The 19,287-nt window shown below is 40.0% G+C and overlaps 1 protein-coding gene across 4 annotated transcripts in view; it reads right to left on the bottom strand.

The window, feature by feature from the left end:
• Positions 1-19,287, bottom strand: part of MAPKAP1 (MAPK associated protein 1) — a 231,184-nt gene that overhangs the window by 179,464 nt on the left and 32,433 nt on the right. For all 4 annotated transcript variants that reach the window (XM_082656563.1, XM_082656562.1, XM_082656565.1 and 1 more), the window contains one exon: positions 10,484-10,632. In XM_082656563.1, the coding sequence (XP_082512689.1) occupies positions 10,484-10,632 (149 nt within the window). The remainder of the gene's footprint in view (positions 1-10,483; positions 10,633-19,287) is intronic.

The following is a 19,287-nucleotide window of genomic DNA, read 5'->3' as shown; positions in this document are numbered from 1 at the left end:
TGGGGGGGAAGGGAGTTCACCATGGCTGAAAAAAAAACCAACAACCCCAGCAAGTTATCGTTTTGATGCCATAATTAGGAAGGGAAAATGAAAATCAGCAAAACCACAGTTTTAGAAAAGTGGTTATTAGATTTTCTTCTTTCTACTGTGGAAAAAGTCCTTCCTGTTGAAGAAGGCAGTGAAATTTTATCACAGCTATTGCTATTCATAAATCTTATATCTATTTTAATTCAATCTGGCCCTAGCCTCTGAGTCGCTGCACCACAATTTGATTACTATAACCATACTTTTTAACTGCTGTCAGGAAAGACAGCGCCTTATACAAACATCTGCTGGAACACATGCCTGCGTTCTCCAGCACCAGCCTTAAATCACGCTCTGGTGATGAATCTTTATCTGACACTAATACTTTTTAACTTCATACAGACAATTAAAATGAATTGTAGCTAAATGCACATATAACAAATCAATTTAATCTTTGGTTGCATAGTAGCATATTTTGCAAATTTCCTAAACTTACTTTCTTACATGTACCTTTGTCTAGGTGTTAAAACTTCAATTTAACAGAAAGGAGTGGAGATATTAATAAAACACTGCTCTTATGATACTGCCATGTAGCTGCAAGCCTCAGAGAGTAATGACATTTGAAATTTATCACTGCCATTTTTTTAAAAGTCCACATTTATGTGTGGAGAGTGCCAAGCCGGGCTTCATTAAAGAGTGACCAAAGTTGCCCTCTAGGAATTAATACAATCAAAATTTAGACAAACTCACCTAGGATAACAAACTGGGTGAACGTCACTGCTGCCTCCCAATTCCAGTCTTCCATATAGACCTATACTGCAGTATCTACCACATTTACTCTACAGTTAGTTGTTCATGGGTCTGTTCCTCTGCTCAATCAGATGTACCTGAAGTCATGGACCGCTGCCACAGTCCCCAGCACAGGGCACAACCCTGACTATGAAGGGTGGTTCCTCCACTTGTTGGCTATATGGCCACTCTTATCTTCAAATTCCTCTACGGTGGTTAGCCCTGTCTGATTCATCAGTGCCCACAGAGCCAGTATGTCATAAACATTTAAAATGAACCAGTACAATGTGGGCACTTAGTAAATAATTTGTTGGATGGATGGATGGACAGATGAATGAATCCACTCTGCATACCAGGAAGATCAGTGGAAAGAAAAAAGCATCTGTGGGACATACACAGATTTGGTGTGTAAAGCATTCCCCTTCCCCAGCCCCTGTATCTCATCATTTCTTTATTACATGTAAGAAAATTGAGGCTTACAAAATGCAATAACTCACCCAACAGACACAATTGATAATAAGAGCTAAACCAGTCTGTCAGATTTCAAGTCCACTGGTAAAGGGAAAATTATTTTGGTTTTAAATTTTGAAAAATTTCAATTATTAATAATATTTTGTTTCCTGCATAACAGTGACTGTAAAAGTCTAAGAAAGAAAGCTGTGGTAATGGAATAAGGAGTTGAATACCAGCTCTGTCAAATACTAGTGAGATCTCCTTGAGCAAGTCACTTTCTCTTTCTGAACCTCAGTTTCCTCATCTGTAAAATGGAGATAATGCTCCCTCCATCACAGTTTTGTTATGATCAATTAAAAGAGGAAAGTAGCAACATATATGTAGAAGATCAATTCTTTAAGAGTTCAAGTTTTCCCATCTATAACCTTCTACGTGTCACTGATGTCAATTACCTCCCAATCACAAAACTATGGAATCTTAAAGCCAAAAGGAATCCAAGAGATCACCTAAGTCAAGTTCCTCATTCTAAACATGCAGAAACTGAGGCTCTGTCAGAGAGATGGGAGGTGTCCTGTCCCAGACTCCATAGTATGGCCAGGGCTAAAACATCTTTCATGTCTGTGTTCTTTCCACCACATGGTCTTCCAGTACTTGAACTCAGGTTTCCATTTTGTAAATACGAATGCCATTAAGAATGAAAATTAAAATCTCTAAGGATCAGAACACCTAGATTCTATGCCCAGCTGGGTGACCCTAAGCTGTCATTTGATATTTCTGGATAGCTGTTTTCAAGACAATAAAATCAGGGCCTAGTACTTTGAGCGACTAGATAATCTCTCCATTGCAAATTATGCAGAGCGAGGTGCCCCAGATGAGAAAGCTCAGTATAAAATCCCACCATCCCCAGTCTCCACCACACCTATAAAACAGATTGTCTCCCATGCTTTCCCTGGGGACTCAGTGTTTGATATTCATTCCAACCAGATTTCACCTGCTAATCTTGTAATTAATTAGCCAGGAAGAGGGTAGTACCACAACAGGAATCTCGTTATAACAAAAATATGTCCACGTTTTACCTCTTATTCCCCTAACGTCCAAGAATTACAATCAGTATATTTTCTTAAATGACACCTGACATCTGCCTCACTTAAAATTACTCTCTCATTTTCTCCTCTTAATGGCCTGATGAGCTGGGTGAGGCATCTGAGAGTATAGCCCTGTCTCAGAGAAGAGGTGGCCCACTTCTGGGGCGATTCCTTAGCCAAAGTTCCAAAGCTGGCTATGAAGTGCAAGCAAAAAAGAGGCTCCTGCCTCCCAGCCCACTCTCATCTCAGATACCACTGCCTCAGACGCCCCAAATACAAACCAAACAAACAGGGTGCACCCTATCCCCTCCGAAAGAGAGTATGTGTAGTGTCTTCAAGGACATGGTAACAGGCTATGATCTGTCATTAGTAGGCCCAAACCAGCTCAAGATGGTAACTTCTGCCTCATCCTCGGCCCTCTTTCAGTGCTTCCTAATTCAGGGATGGTATCATGGTCTATTCAGTTCCTCAAGCCAGAATCTGATCTAGAAATCATCCTTGAAACTCCTTTCTCCCCCATTCCCTGCCATATAATCAACCCATCATCAAGTCCTATCACTGTTACCAACTAAATATCTCTTGCATTCATCTACTCCTTATCCACTTCCAATAAGTAAGCCCAAGTTATGGTCTTTCTTACCTGGACCACTGCAAAATGTTTCTTGATTGGTCTCTCTAGCCTCACAAACCCTTCTCAAGTGTATTCCCTTCAGCAGAGCTTCAGTGATCTTTTCAAAATACAAACCTGATTACCTTCCCTCCTCATTAAACTTGTTCAAGGCTTTCCCATATTCTTAGATTACAGAGGACACTTCTACCAGCCACTTGTGGTCTGCCCCTGCAGCTTCACCTTGCACCACAATCTACCTCACCCTTGGGTCTCCAGTCACACAGCCTTTTCTTCCAGTTCCTCCATATTTCCAAGCTCGCCCTTGCCTCAGATCCTCTGTATGTTCTTTCTCCTCACACTTAACCTAGCTAGTTCTTAGCCTTCAGCTCTCAGGTCAAGAGGCACCTTCACAAGGATAACCATTTCTGACCCCCCCAGACTAGGTCAGATGCCCTTACGATAACTCTCTAAAAGCCCCAAGTATCTCTCCTGGAACTTGGTAATTAATTGGCTTTGATTATATATACTATGACTGCAATTTTACACTTTGTTTGGTGATTATTTACATAACATCTAACCTCCTGCCAAGAGAGGAAGCTTCATGAGGTCAGAAACCAGATCTGTTTTTGCTCACTACTGTATCCAGATTTTACTTAATAGTGCCTGGCACATAGTAGACCCTCACTAAATAGAAGTAAATGAATGGCAATGTGGTAAAAGGAAACGAATACATCTCTTAGCACTGACCATATACCAGGCACCTTGCTATGTATGCATTTATAATTTTCATTAAATACTCACAACAACATTTTCTGATAAGTATCATTAACCTCATTTTATAGATATGAAAACAGGCTTAAAGAGGCAAAGTGATTTGCCCAGTATCACACAGCAACTAAATGGCAAAGTTAGAATTCTAACCCAAGCCTGACAAACATGTTCTTCCCACTGCAAAATTCTGCCTTCCTTTGAAAAGCCTCTGAGTTGATGGTGAATTCTACCTCTGATGGGAGTTTCTAGAAGATGGCTCCACAATCAGAGGAAGCCTCCACAGACTGGCAGGGCTCAGAACAAACTGCAGAAATGAGGCCTGGACAGAAAGAGCTCAGAGTGGAATAAGATAGTTTTAAGAGCTAAGCCTTGAGAATTTAACTTCAGAATAGGATGCTGAAAATGCTTTTTTTTTTTTTTTGAAAATGCTTTCTTTTTGTTGTAAGATTCCTATTTAATTCATTTTGAATACCACCCAGGCAAAAATCCCGAAGTCGGCCCTCAGGATTTTCAGTATAATGTCGAGCAACAGAAGAGCACTGCATTAGTATAATGGTAAGGGGGAAATAATCTCAGTAAAATCCATTTTTAGGGCTTCCCTGGTGGCGCAGTGGTTAAGAATCCACCTGCCAATGCAGGGGACACGGGTTCAAGCCCTGGTCCAAGAAGATCCCACATGCCGCGGAGCAACTAAGCCCGTGCGCCACAACTACCGAGCCTGCGCTCTAGAGCCTGCGAGCCACAACTACTGAAGCCTGCGCTCTAGAGCCCCTGCTCCGCAACAAGAGAAGCCACCGCAATGAGAAGCCCGCGCACCGCAATGAAGAGTAGCCCCCACTAACCGCAACTAGAGAAAGCCCATGCGCAGCTACGAAGACCCAACTCAGCCAAAAATAAATAAATAAATAAATTTATTAAAAAAAAAAAATGAAGGCTTCCCTGGTGGTGCAGTGGTTTGAGAGTCCGCCTGCCGATGCAGGAGACGCGGGTTCGTGTCCCGGTCTGGGAAGATCCCACATGCCGCGGAGCAGCTGGGCCCGTGAGCCATGGCCGCTAAGCCTGCGCGTCCGGAGCCTGTGCTCCACAACAGTGAGAGGCCCGCATACCACAAAAAAAAAAAAAAAAAAAGAAGTTAAAAAAAAATTTTTTAAGACATTTTTAAATTAATGAATTTGGTCCTTTTATTGGTATACCACGGTGTGTAAAAAGGTAGTAAATACGTAATATCTTGCTTTAGAACTAGAACAGACTAATAAAAACTGGTCTATAAAAAGGAAGACTAACAAAATACAGTTACAGAGGTAAGTTGCCAAGAAAGTAACTGCTGAAATGATGTTGGGACTTTACTCTCCTTTACTGAAAAAGGTATGTAAAATAAAGCCAATAGAAAAGAGAGACAAACAGCTCCTAATTCAAAATACAGAGTTACTTTAGATATTCCTTCTCTCTCTCTCTCTCTGAGACCAATGCAGCCAACTGCATCGGGGCGGGGCGGGGCGGGGTGGGGGTGGAGGGTGGGAGGGGGCAGAAATGTTGGTCAGAGGAAAGAAGCAAGGTCAAAAGCCAGAAGGTCCTTAGGCTCAAGGCCATGCCTCAGCTCAGGCAGCAATAAGCAAAAGCTGTTGTCTAGAAACATAACCAGCACTAAGAAGTCCAGGTTATAATTTTTCGGAAAGAGATCCTGAAACTAAAGTAGCTTAACATATTAGAGGGGACCATTCCCACGATAATAGCAAATATTCCAAGTTCAGATGAGGAGCATTTTCCTCTAAAGGCAATTCGCTGACCTTTTCTGAGTTTGCAACATTTCTCAGTGGCTTCACACTTTCTGCAAAGTTTTAAGTGACTTCCTTTGAAGAGAGCTATTTAATGCCAATGATTGTAGAAAACATTTTTTCATAATTATCCAGACATAGACTGGAACAATGCTGAAACAAGAGCAGCATGCAAAAATGTATTTAAGGACTATCATCCCAAAATGCTGCTAAAAGCTATTAACCAGTATGTGTTAATTGCCACAGCATTCATATTAATTTTCACTTCAGGCTCGACACTGTGGAATATTTCCCCTGATACATTTTAAACAAAGTTTAATTTAAGGAACTGCTTCTATCAACACTTATGAAAATTAACAGCCAAGCAATTAGCACTCATGAATTATCCCTTCCCCCATGCTCTCTGCAGCTTCCCTGTTAAAACAGTTTCTAACAGAGAAATGGTTACTTTCTAGCAAGTTAACACAATCAAAGTCACAGTTGTCTGTATGAACTAGCACTGGTTCTGCTTTTTAAAGCACTTGTCAAGGCAAACATGCTCCTTATATTTAGAGTATAATTTAGCTAAGTCAAATAAGTAAAATATTTAACGTTTTACTAAACTGCCAAGCAATTACTAGTATCAAACTACCCTCTCACCTGATGTTTACAAAATAGCCATTGCAAACAAACAAACAAAAAAAGGAAGTAATTACTTGTCTTAATCTTCCTATTTCAAGTTAAAGGTCAAAACCCCACTGGACTGACTCCCTGGACTTCTACAAGCGGACCACCTTCACCCAGTCTGCTGTACATCTTGTGTAACGATGCTAAAGTCCTAGTTTTAAGAGCACATTTCCTCTCACTCGATCCTGTCAACAATCTAATGAAGTACAAAGGAGAGACAGCATCACTGGCCTGCACCCTTCACAGAGAGAGAAAGAGGCAGAAGTGGGGTATTTGCTGAGCACTTCCTATGTGCTATATCTCAATACTCATCAGGAAGACACACTACCACCATCTCATTCCACATACGAGGACTGCAGCTTCATGAGGTTAAGTAACTAGCCTGAAGTCATACCACTAAGTGGTGGAATTAGGATTTAAACTCAGACCTTACTACAAAATAGATCTGCTTACAAACTAAATTACACTGCCTCTCCCCATGCTAGGTGCTTTATCCTATTCGATGGTCTCATCAGCTTGTTAGGAAGGAACTCTTAATTTCTTTGCATAGGTAAAGAAACTGAGATTCAGTGAGGTGAAAAACCTGACTGAGGTGACACAACTGATAATCAGTACCATTTCTTTGTTAGTAACTGTACTGACTGGAGATGGGTATCTGAACTTCTAAGGGTCTACTGATGATGATAATATTTGTAAACTCAGTTTAAACAAAATAGTGATGACGATGTACTAGCTAAAGCTTCTCAAGTGATAAGGCATGGGAAAAGGGCTAGATACTTTTTAAAATAAGACCTCTTTTGAAAAAGGTGGAAAGACAGGGCAGAAATCCACATATTCAGGGGCACTTAAATCAGTGCTGAATGTTCACTGCCTGTCACTCCATCGCTTCAGAGCAACTCCCTGTCACGCCCAACATTTCCCACTTTCAGTGAGATCAGGACTGACACAGGAATTTTCCTATTGCCTCACCTCTAAAACAGAGGTTGGTTTTGTTAATGAAGCTATTCAGAAGTCCTGTTTTTAACAAGCCCAAAGAATTTAGGCAGATGGCTGAGCCTGGTTTTGCCTTGTCCGGCTAAGCATTCCCTAAAACCACTTGCAATCTGTCCTGGTCTTTTTTCAAATGATCAGTAAACAGAGTTATTAATAACCTATGAATCTAAAACAGTCACGGATAGCATTGCCAATTTGTCAAAAAGATAATATAAACATAGTAATTAACCTGATCAAAAAACTGTAAAAATTACAATAAAGCATATACCTAAGTACGGCCTTTCCCTCTCGACTACATGCCTTCAAGAAATTAACCAACCACAGTTTTAAAAAAATCAAATTATTAACCAGCTACAGGAACCAAAAACTATTTAAAAGTATTCGCTTTAATTTAGTACAATAACTAAGAGATGCTTACCCTTAGAATCACTAAAACCAACAATTCAGTTTGCACAAATCCTTAAAGATGCCTGCTTACTTACAGTGTAACTGTAAAGCCACACCAAAAACAAAATCCTTTTTTCAAATCCAATGCTAGTTTAATCATAAGGAGGATTTCACAGCAGTTAGTCTCTTGAGGAAATAGATAATTAAGTAGTTTTTTAGCATATTTAATTAGACCCCAAACTCTTCCCTGTCCCCTTCTCTCCCCAATTATGTACCATTTGCCCAAGAGACCTAAGTAACTCAGTTAATTATGTAAATAAGGCAAGCGTTATTCCCAAGAAAAGCATTGTGAATATTTGTAGTGGAAAGAACCACATATTTTACTGGCTTTAACAAACCTTTGCAAAAAAAAAGAGGGGGGACTATCAAAAAACATGAGAAACTCTTACATTTGAGGCAAGAAACAGGGAGTTCAATGACAAGATGGTGAATCATTAAAACAGGACACTCATTTCACTTCTTAAATATGAGCTGAATAAAAATAAAATAATTCTAAGTTACAACAGTAACAAAAATTTAGTGCTGAACGTCAAATGATTTATGGGAAGAATCAATCTGGAAATTATTAAAGTCGACTCTCACAGAAAAGGCTTTATTATCAAGGGGTTGACATGATCTTAACTCTCGAGGCAGCCATGGTGCTGTTATAACTACTACAATCCCATTATTATGCAATCACAAAATGCTAATTTCATCATTTTGAGGTGTTATTTGAATAGTCATTTTAATTTCTAGGTTACGAAAAGGCTTGACTCAAGTATAATTCTCTATTAATCATTGAGATGTCATTGAATATCATATTGATGCATTTCACAAAGATAGACTAATTTAATATGTACAATACAATATCCTTCAAATATTAAGCCACTTTCATTACACATCTGCCAAATGCATCAATATTAAATAATAGATGAGAACATGGGTTTAATTGTGTTTTAGCAATTGTAATATGTAGGATAATAAAAAAATAGCACTGCGTCACAAGACAGACTTATCGATATATAAATCTTTCTTAATCAATTGTGCAATGGTGACTGGGCCATGCTCACATCCTTTGCTGATTAAAAATAGACCTGATATGACAAAAACATCGAGAGTCGTAAGTGTAAACACATACCTAGCAAAAATAATACCTTTGTGACTGAGGAGATGGCTTCTTTATTTTATTTTTTAATTTCAAGTTAGGTATATATAACAAGCAGAGTTCACAACCTTCTAACAAGGTTAGATTTGGATAATCCTAAGTAATTTATAATAGAATCTAATAGTATAATGAAAATTCTAGAATATAGTATTTTAAAAGGTCTGTGCTACTTTGTTGGCATCACAGCATTATCAAATACTAATTACTCCAGCAATTAACTGCATCCTCAAACAATGATAGGCAATGGAAGCAAATAAATTCTAGCCATGTAACCTAATCCCAATAATAACATCTCACATATCTAAATGAATCGATTGTAGTAGTTAAGAAAAAAATCCCCTACAGTCCAACTCACTAGTTTCCAGAGGCTGACATTCCTGTCCCCTAGGGGGACCCTTCCTTCTCTTTGCTGCATTCCACAAGAAGAAACAGGAAAAGGTGGCAGGGGCAGGCTGAAGAGCAGCTCTTCACAGGATACAATCTCTAATTTACTGGAAGTACTTTCTTATGTTTTTTGGAGAAAACTCCTGAGCATATTAGGATTTTATACTATTTATGCATTTTGTTTCTAGTTTTTGTTCTCCTTCCCCGCCAACATCAATAACCTCATGTGCCAATGTCCATATATGCTTACTTAAAGCAATGGAAACATGCTGAATTGTATGAGGTGAAAGTGTTTCAAAGAAAAAACATCTCCTTGCTCAGGTGACAACGGACAGAACCAGCATATAACCAGGACTTGATTATAAAAAGTGCAAACATAAGCAAAGAACTGTATCTTTATTAATTGCAATGGTGTTGAAATAAGAAAAATTGTACACAATCCCCCCAGGCAACAAGCTATCACTCAGCACGCCCACACGACTGCCAGACAGCAAACATAATGGCAATAAATATAAAAATCAACTGCTACTGTCCTGAAAGAAACCCAGCTCAGCTCAGCACAGAGACAAAGAATGGCAGGGAATGGGTAAGAGAGGGTGCTGCATGTATTGATAGAACTATATTCCACCTAAAATAGTGGCCATTTTTCTAAAAGGAAAACAAACACACTTTAATTTAGCAACTGCAAACTGTCAGAACAAACAGGAAAAAATTAAGCCATCCTGCATAGCCAGTGTCAGACAACAAGATTCAATAAAACACTGACATGCAAAGCAATGTCTTAGAATTCTGAAATGAAGCTCTCACCTCTACAATTTCTGGAGTTATAATCAAGAATCAGACAAGACAACCCAAACCATCCCCCAGAACCACTTTCATGGCTTTCCAAACAGTCAGAGCTTGATTAATCACAGCCCAACTAACCCAAACCTTAGGAGAGAAACACTTAGGAGATAAGACAGGAACACACACACACACACACACACACACACACACACACACACACACACACACACACACACACACACACACACACACACACACACACACACACACACACACACACACACACACACACACACACACACACACACACACACACACACACCCCTCCAGACTGTTTTTGTTTTCATCCTCCCAAACATATTACTGTGGAAACCACATTAAGCCCAAATCCACACCTTTTTACACCCTCAGTCTTAGGAAATGTGAGTGACATTCTATATTTACTGACTCCCTTTTGAAACCCTAAATCTAAATCTAATAAGAATAAGAATAACAACCAACAATAATTCCATCCAACTGAGGTTTTACCTAAAGGGATAGTTTCACGTTGACTTACCTTGCCATCAAATTTGGAATACTCGTTAAAGGGGTTATTCAGCTGCAGAGGACACTGCTCCAGGCGTACAGATAATATTGACTGCTTTCCAGAATGTGGAGGTTTCTCTTTGAGCGACTTTTTTTCAAATAGTGACTTTAACTCCTGGGCTGTGATACAAGAGGAAGATAAAAACATCTTTGTGATTACAACACAGAGAGATAGCCTGTCTACCTTCCCTAAAAAGTCTTCCTTGGAATCCAGAGGAGGGAGTGTCCAAGACATGTTTAGGTCAGATATGTGCAAAAAGTCTCACATATATGTCTGTGCACTGAAAGAGCAGAGCACTGAAAAACACATAGGTCAGGTTTGTCAACTTAGAAAGACTAGGGTTTAAGGAAGGGGGCAGAAGGCAGACAAGCCAACAGAACAGCCATTTTGTAAGAGTGCCCACAGCTGTGAGACCTGAGATTCAGCCTGGCTTTGCCACTAGCAGATAGATGTGTGATACTGGACCATTCACTAAACCTCTTTGGACTTGTCAAACCAGATTATCTTAAAGATCTCTCCTGGCTCTAATATGTGGTTTTGAAGTTCTAGTTCTTCAAGGTCAAGGTCCACCTCCTAATCCTCTCACACTTTCCAATGACACCTAGCACACAATCTGGATGACAAAGATGAGGAGGAGGAAAAGGAGAAAGAGTATTTTTAATAATAATAGCTAACATTTACTGAGCAAACCAATGTATCTCATCTAATCCTCATAACAAGCTTATGAGGTAGATATTTGCATTATCTCAATTCTGTCAACTGGAAACTGAAGTGTAGAATATTTTGATTAGCCCTAGGCCACACAGCCAGTAAGTAGCAGGGGTCAGATTTGCACCCAGCCATGGCTCTTAGCCATTAGGCACTAATGAACAAAGTAGACCTTCAATAAATTTTGTTGCATGAATCAATGAATAAAATAATGATTGAAGGAATTCAGATTAAGTTATTAAATCAAAACCTTCAGCACTTATTCATTAGTGAACCAAGACAAGTTAGTTCCATATCTTCTCAAAGATCATTTCATTCTCTATATTAATCTGAATGTCATTTAAGGTGATAGCTGGATGATAAGTACATGGGGGTTCATTATACTTTATATTTTGTGATGTTAGAAAATTTCCATACTTTACACTTTAAATGAATCAATCATAGATCTTAAAATGTGCAATAAATAAGTTCAACCCATTCCATTCTTGAGCATAGCCCACTTGAACTGAGATCAAACATAATTGTGAAATAGTCACTTAGAACTTTTTAAAAAGGTAACAAAATTATTTTTAACAAACCAGTGGGGGAACTTTATCAAACGAGTCCTTATAGATTTAAGTGGCAAACCAGGAGAAAAGGATCTAATTCTTTTTTAAAATGTGGCACTTGACTATCCAATCCAGATTCTGAATATATAAGTACATGTGATCAACAGATTAATATGTTAATTATATATTAATACCAACAGATTAATGCACATTTGAAAAAGTTTTAGATTACTATTGAAGTGGTATTTTAAATATTGGAAGTACTATTCTACCTGTACTCTATCAATAATTTTATTGCTACACTTTGGAAAAGAATAATCTTTTATTAAATACCTACTAGGAAAAAGTAAAAACAAAAAACCTACTAGGGGCCAGGAACAATGCCAGGTGTCTTCTCATCCTATCCTCACAATGATCCTGAAAGACAGGTTACCAACAGCTCCATGAAGAAACTGAGGTGTAGCAAACATAAGTCCCTTATCCAAGTCACTCTACTGTTATCAGTAGGGTTAAGTGTGAAGTGATGATATATTAACTCTTCCAGTCTCAGACTAATTCACACTTAGACCTCTCCCCTCAACCTGTGACATTTTCCCACTTCCTCTTTTGCTTCCTACATCACGGAGAAACAGAAACAACCAAAAGAGAACTTTTGCATGCTCTCACCTGCACTTCCTCCCACCTTCCCTCCCATCACAACATGGATGAACTGCCTATGCCCTTATCAGATCAGCCCCTCCTCTGTGCACTAGATTCCATCCACTCTTGCTGACTCAAGGGCATCAATCAAGCAATTCTCTTCCATCTCGCTTCCATTTTCAATTTTTTCCTCTTATTGGGTCAGTCTCATCAGCATATAGATACTGAACTACTACTCATTAAAAAAAAAAAAAATTCTCCTGTACTTCCATACTCCCACCCAGTTACTACCCTATTTTTCTGCTCCTCAAAATGGTTGTCTATATTCTTGCTGTCTAATTTTTCTCCTCCCATTCACACAAACCCACTCCAATCAGGCATTCAGGCTCCACCACTTCATCAAAGCACCCTTCAATGAAGTCACCAATGGTTCCCCTGTTGCTAAATCTACTGGTCAATTTTTAATCCTCATCTTACAAGGCCTCTTGGTAGCAGTTGACATTTCACTCGTTCCTTTTTGGAATCCTTTTCTTCACTTGCTGTCCAGGCTACTCCTTCTCAGTCTCCTTGCTGATTCTTCCTCCTTCTTCCCTCAAATCTTTGGCATTCCCCAAGGCATAGTGTTTGGGCCTTTTCTTTATCTACATTCACTCCCTCAGTGGTCTCATCCAGTCTTATGATTTTATATACCACTTTAGGGAATTCCCTGCTGGTCCAGTGGTTAGGAATCCGGGCTTTCACTGCCGGGGGCCAGGGTTTGATCCCTGGTTGAGGAACTAAGATCCTGCAAGTTGCATGGCAGGGCCAATAAAATAAAATAAATAGGTAAATACCATTTTACAAGAGGCAAAACTAAATTGCAGTGATACAAATCAGAACAATGATTGCCTTTGGGGAGGAGACTAACTAGAAAGAGGCACGAGGGAACTTTTCTGGGGTATAGAAATGCTGTATACTTGACGGGAATGCTAGTTACACAGGTGTATGTTTGGCCAAAGTCATCAAACTGTACATTTAATACCTATACATTTCAATATATGTACAGCATACCTCAATAAAAAAATAAATAAGGGAAAACCTAAATAAATATCCTCTGTATGCTGATAACTTCTAAATGATTATTCCTAGACGCCCTAAAATTATAGATTCAACTTCATATTTCGCACCTCCACTTGGATGTCCAATAGGTATCTCAAACTTCACACGTCTGTAACCAAACTCTTGATCTTCCCCACAAACCCGCCCCTCCCACAATTTTCTTCTCAGTTAATGGCAACTCAATTTTGCTAGGCAAAAAACTTGGGTGTCATTCCACTTTTCTCTTTCTCGCACATCCTATCCATCAACAGAAACTTAAGAAGATAATCCAGAACCACCTATAGCTACCAAAGCTGGATTATTACCACCACCTTCAAACTGGTCTTGTTTCCACCCTTGCCTCCCCCACCCCAACCCAGACCACTGTCTCTTCTCAACACAGCAGCCAATGAGTCTTTTAAAATACAAGTTATAGGAACTTCCCTGGTGATACAGTGGTTAAGACTCCACGCTTCCACTGCAGGGGGCACGGGTTCGACCCCTGGTCAGGAAACTAAGCTCCCGCATGCTGCCTGGTGCAGCCCAAATTTTTTTTTAATTTTAATAAAGAAAAAAAAAAGTTATAAACTTCAGAATAAGAAGAAAATTGATAAATCTGATGACATAAAAATAAAAACTTCCTGGGCTTCCCTGGTGGTGCAGTGGTTGAGAGTCCTCCTGCCGATGCAGGGGACAGGGGTTTGTGCCCCGGTCTGGGAAGATCCCACATGCCGCAGAGCGGCTGGGCCCGTGAGCCATGGCCACTGAGCCTGTGCGTCCGGAGCCTGTGCTCCTCAACGGGAGAGGCCACAACAGTGAGAGGCCCGCATACCGCAAAAAATAATAAAAATAAAAACTTCCTAATATATAAAGATTCTCAAAGTAGAGAAGACACTGACCAACAACCCAATAGAAAAATGGACAAAAAATATATAATATCCACAGAAAAAGAAATTCAAATAGCTCTTCTTTTGTGTGGTATGCGGGCCTCTCGCTGTTGTGGCCTCTCCCGTTGCGGAGCACAGGCTCCGGACGCGCAGGCTCAGCGGCCATGGCTCACGGGCCTAGGCACTCCGCGGCACGTGGGATCTTCCCGGACCAGGGCACGAACCCGCGTCCCCTGCATCGGCAGGCGGACTCTCAACCACTGCACCACCAGCGAAGCCCCTCAAAGAGCTCTTAAACAAATGGAAAGATGTTCAACCACATTTCATAATAAGAAATATGCAATTTAAAACTATACTACGAGGGACTTCCCTGGTGGCGCAGTGGTTAAGAATCTGCCTGGCGGGCTTCCCTGGTGGCGCAGTGGTTGAGAGTCTGCCTGCCGATGTGGGGGCACGGGTAGTGCCCTGGTCCGGGAGGATCCCACAGGCCGCGGAGCAGCTGGGCCCGTGAGGCATGGCCGCTGAGCCTGCGCGTCCGGAGCCTGTGCTCCGCAGCGGGAGGGGCCGCAGCAGTGAGAGGCCCGAGTACCGCAAAAAAAAGGAATCTGCCTGCCAATGCAGGGGACACAGGTTCAAGCCCTGGTCCGGGAAGATCCCACATGCCGCGGAGCAACTAAGCCTGTGCACCACAACTTCTGAGCCTGCGCTCTAGAGCCCGTGATCCACAACTATTGAGCCCGTGAGCCAAAACTACTGAAGCCCACACACCTAGAGCCCGGGCTCTGCAACAGGAGAAGCCACCGCAATGAGAAGCTCGCACACCGCAACAAAGAGTAGCCCCGGCTCACCGCAACTAGAGAAAGCCCATGCACAGCAATCGAAGACCCAACACAGCCATAACTAAATAAATACATATATTAAAAAAAAAAACCAAAAGACTATACTATGATACCATTCCACTTCTATCAGGAAATAGACACTCGACACATTACTAGAGGGAATGAAAAACAGCAAAATCTCAATAAAGGGGAATGTAACAATGTCGAAGAAAACCATATATTTACCCCTTGGCCCAACAATACCACTTTCAGGATTCTGATCCTAGAGACACTGGCAAAAAAACAAAACTAAACTAATATGCATGACGCTTTCCACTGCAGTCCCATTTGCAACAGCAAAAGCCTGAAAACGATCAAATATCCCTCAACAAGGGACTGGTTGGCTAAACTATGGTACAACCACATCATGAAACCTATCTCTACGTATTGCTCCAGAGTAATTCTCAGGATGTGTTGCTAAATGAAAAATGGATTGCATAAAATAGTGTGTATTATGCTATCTTTAATTTAAAAAGAGGGGAATATGAATGTAAATATGCTTATATATATTTGTAAGTGGACAGAAAAGTCAAAACCTTTTTTAAAATGACTATCTAAAAGAGTAGAAGACAAAGAATGAGGCTAGATTTCTCTGGTTTACCCTGTTTTATGTATTTAACTTTACAACCATGTAAATGTTTTGTGTAATTAATAAAGAAAAAGTGCAACCTCTAAAAATAAAAGCAAAATTAAAAATGAACTTAAGTGTAATATTTAGTTGGCAGTTTAACTACAAAGAGAGGAATTATTTTAAGTAACTTTATCATATAGTAATTTGACTGTACATTCCCTATTAGAACATATCAAAAAGACAAAAAAAAATCTTAAACTGTTTTCACTAATCATAATGTTAATAATAACATTGGTATTTCTATTCTGGAACCAAGATTTTCAGCATGAGAAAGCATACATAAACATAAAATCAAAAGTAAAAATTCCTAAATCTGAATTGGAATTATCAGCATTAACTCACAATGTATTCTCTTTAAAAATTTATTTTTTTCTGAGCTATACTCCCTGAAAAGGCCTACAAGGAAAACAAAAATCAATCCAGTGAGCCCCCCTAGAGCTCAGTTGTGGTCTCTTAATGCCATTTACCACTAAAAAGAATCAAGACTCCCTGGAAAAACAGCTGATTCCAGATTTGGGGAAGAAAATGTGCAAGATGAACCTGCAACATCTTGTTACACAAGAAAGCAAGGAAACTATGAAAGATTACTGGAATTGTGTCAAAAGAACTTAGCAGCAAATGTGAAGGGACTCACTATACAAAGGGACAATTTCAGCATAAAAAAAGAATAACTGCAATGAATTGAAAAATATAAATTATGCTTAAAAACCCATGAGTGCATAATGATACAAAGGGAAAAAAACCCTCATTGGTCATCTACATGGGATGCTAGGGAACAAACTCTTCATTCTGAAAACAACTGACAAAGGTAAAGAAGCAAGCATTTATCCTGCTGTTCTTGTAGGGACTATACTTGAGGATAGCCAATAATAGATTAGGGAAAGTTCTTCATATAAAACAAGTTGATAAAATTAGAAATCACTATTTCACACCTCTTAATGAAATAATGAATCTAGGTGATACTCATTAATGGCCACTAAAACTATCAGATGAACAGCTGATGAGAGTAATTTAATAATGGATGGATAAGGCCTGATTCCACCATCAATCTTGTTACAAAAAACACAGTAAGACATTCCATGTTTCCTAAAATGATGCAATAGGAAATATAGATCAGCATGTACACAGTGTTCTTACCAAAAATCAAACTTCAATCTGAGCAATTCTGTAGATCTAACCACCAGTTTATAGGAAATAAAGAGGACAGAGGAACATATTAACCATGGGGATATGATTAGCAAAAGCCAGAATGTAGGAAATACTATGGGTCAAAATGACCCAGTTTCTTCAACTAATAAATTACAAGAATAAAAAATGAAAGAGAATCTATAGATTAAAAAGGAAATGAGACACATTGCCCAAAAGTAAGGTGTGGACCTTAGATCTAGACCTGAACAAACAAAATGGGGGGTGGCAGGAAAAAAATTGAGACAATCAGGAAAATATTTGATAATAGTAAAGAATTCCTGCTAATTTTTGGAGGATAGTGGTAGAGCAGTTTTATTACATGTTAAAAAACACACACGGCTTCCCTGGTGGCGCAGTGGTTAAGAATCCGCCTGCCAATGCAAGGGACACAGGTTTGAGCCCTAGTCCGGGAAGATCCCACATGCCGCAGAGCAACTAAGCCCGTGTGCCACAACTACTGAGCCTGTGCTCTAGAGCCCGTGAACCACAACTACTGAGCCCGCGTGCCAAAGCTACGTGCCTAGAGCCCGTGCTCCGCAACAAGAGAAGCCACCTCAATGAGAAGCCCACGCACCGCAACGAAGAGTAGCCCCCGCTCGCCGCAACTAGAGAAAGCCTGCACACAGCAACGAAGACCCAATGCAGCCAAAAATAAAATAAATAATAAATAAATAAACAAACACGTAAGTATTTAGGTATGCAATTATATGATAGCTAGAATTTGCTTAAAAATAATCTGGGAGGGGAGGGGAGGTGAATGTCTAAATGACACAAGACGAAACATATATTGCTAACTGCTGAAGCTGGGTGATAGGCACGTGGGGTTCATGACACCATTCTCTCTACTTTTGTATATGTTTGAAAATTTTTTTTCTTTGTTTTTGTGTTTGAAAAATTTTATAATAGTTGTTTTAAATGAAATTCAAGCTAGGAAAAAAAAAAGTAAAAAGTAAGTCACACATCATATCAGTACTCTGATCAAACCACCTCACCCAGGGTCCTTATAGGACTGTGCATGATCAGGTCTCCCACTACTTACTTCTCTGACCTCACTCCTTCCCTTGCTTACTCTACTCTAACCAACAAGCATCCTTCCTTGCTATTCCTTGAGTACATCAGTCACACTTCTGCCACAGAACCTTTGCACTTGCTGTTCCCTCATCTTAGAACATTCATCTCCCAGTATCTGCCTGGCTCACTCCTTCACTTCCTTCAGATCTCTGCTCATCCACCACCTTCCTAATGAGACCTTCCCTGATTACCCTATATAAAACAGCACAATCCCATGCCTAGCATTCCTTACCGACCTTAGTTGGGGGATATTGTTTTCTATGCCACTTCTCCCATTCTGACACCTGACCTCCTATGTTCGTTTAAATGCCTTTCTCCCTAACAATCTCCACGAGGGGAGGGACTTTGTCTTGTTCACTGCTCTACCTTCTAGACCTATAATAGTGCATAACTGCCTTTGCATACTGTGGGAGCTAAATACTTGTTGAATGAATAACTCTGGATCAGAAAAGCAGAAAAAGTAGTTGTGGGGATAGGTAGCAGAATGGGAGGAGGAAGGAGAGAGCAGAGGGTCACAAAAAAGCAGAGATAAGATTGGAAAAGGTCACAGAGCCCTTCTTCCTGGTTCTAAGCCATTCATAAGACACAGCTATACTTCTTGAGTTGCTCAACTTCAAGCTGCTCTTCAACTTTGACTTCACTTGCTTTTCATTATTTTCAACTGAAAGTTTTTAATATAGAAGCTTTGGTACCTTTCCTGAACATTGGCTGTAGCTGACACACAGAGAAAGAAAGGTACAAGGGAACCCCAAAGACTCCTCAATATTCAAAGCTCCAGGAGCAGCTCCTTTCTGCCTATGGTATGGGAGAGAATGGAGCACAGTGGAGAGACTACAGTGTTTGGGATCAGACTGGCCAGGAGAATTCTGACTTTGTAACTACTTGTAAGTAAGTAACTTGGGAAAGTTAGTTAGCGCCTCTGTCCTCCAGTTTTCCCACCAATAATACAGAAATATTAACAGCTAATTTGCTCTGCTTGCATGAAGATGAAGTAAAGTTAGTGGCTGGCATATTATAATTCAGTGGTGCTCAGAGCTGGTTACCCATCAGAATCACCCAGTGAGCTTCTGAAAAATATATATTTGTGGACCCCAACCTCTACCTACTGAACCAGGAATTACACAGACAGGGCCTAGAAATGTATATA

Source organism: Grampus griseus (assembly GCF_964374135.1).
Source record: "Grampus griseus genome assembly, chromosome: 6".
Taxonomy (NCBI): Eukaryota; Metazoa; Chordata; class Mammalia; order Artiodactyla; family Delphinidae; genus Grampus; species Grampus griseus.
This window is presented reverse-complemented; position numbering and strand designations above follow the sequence as displayed.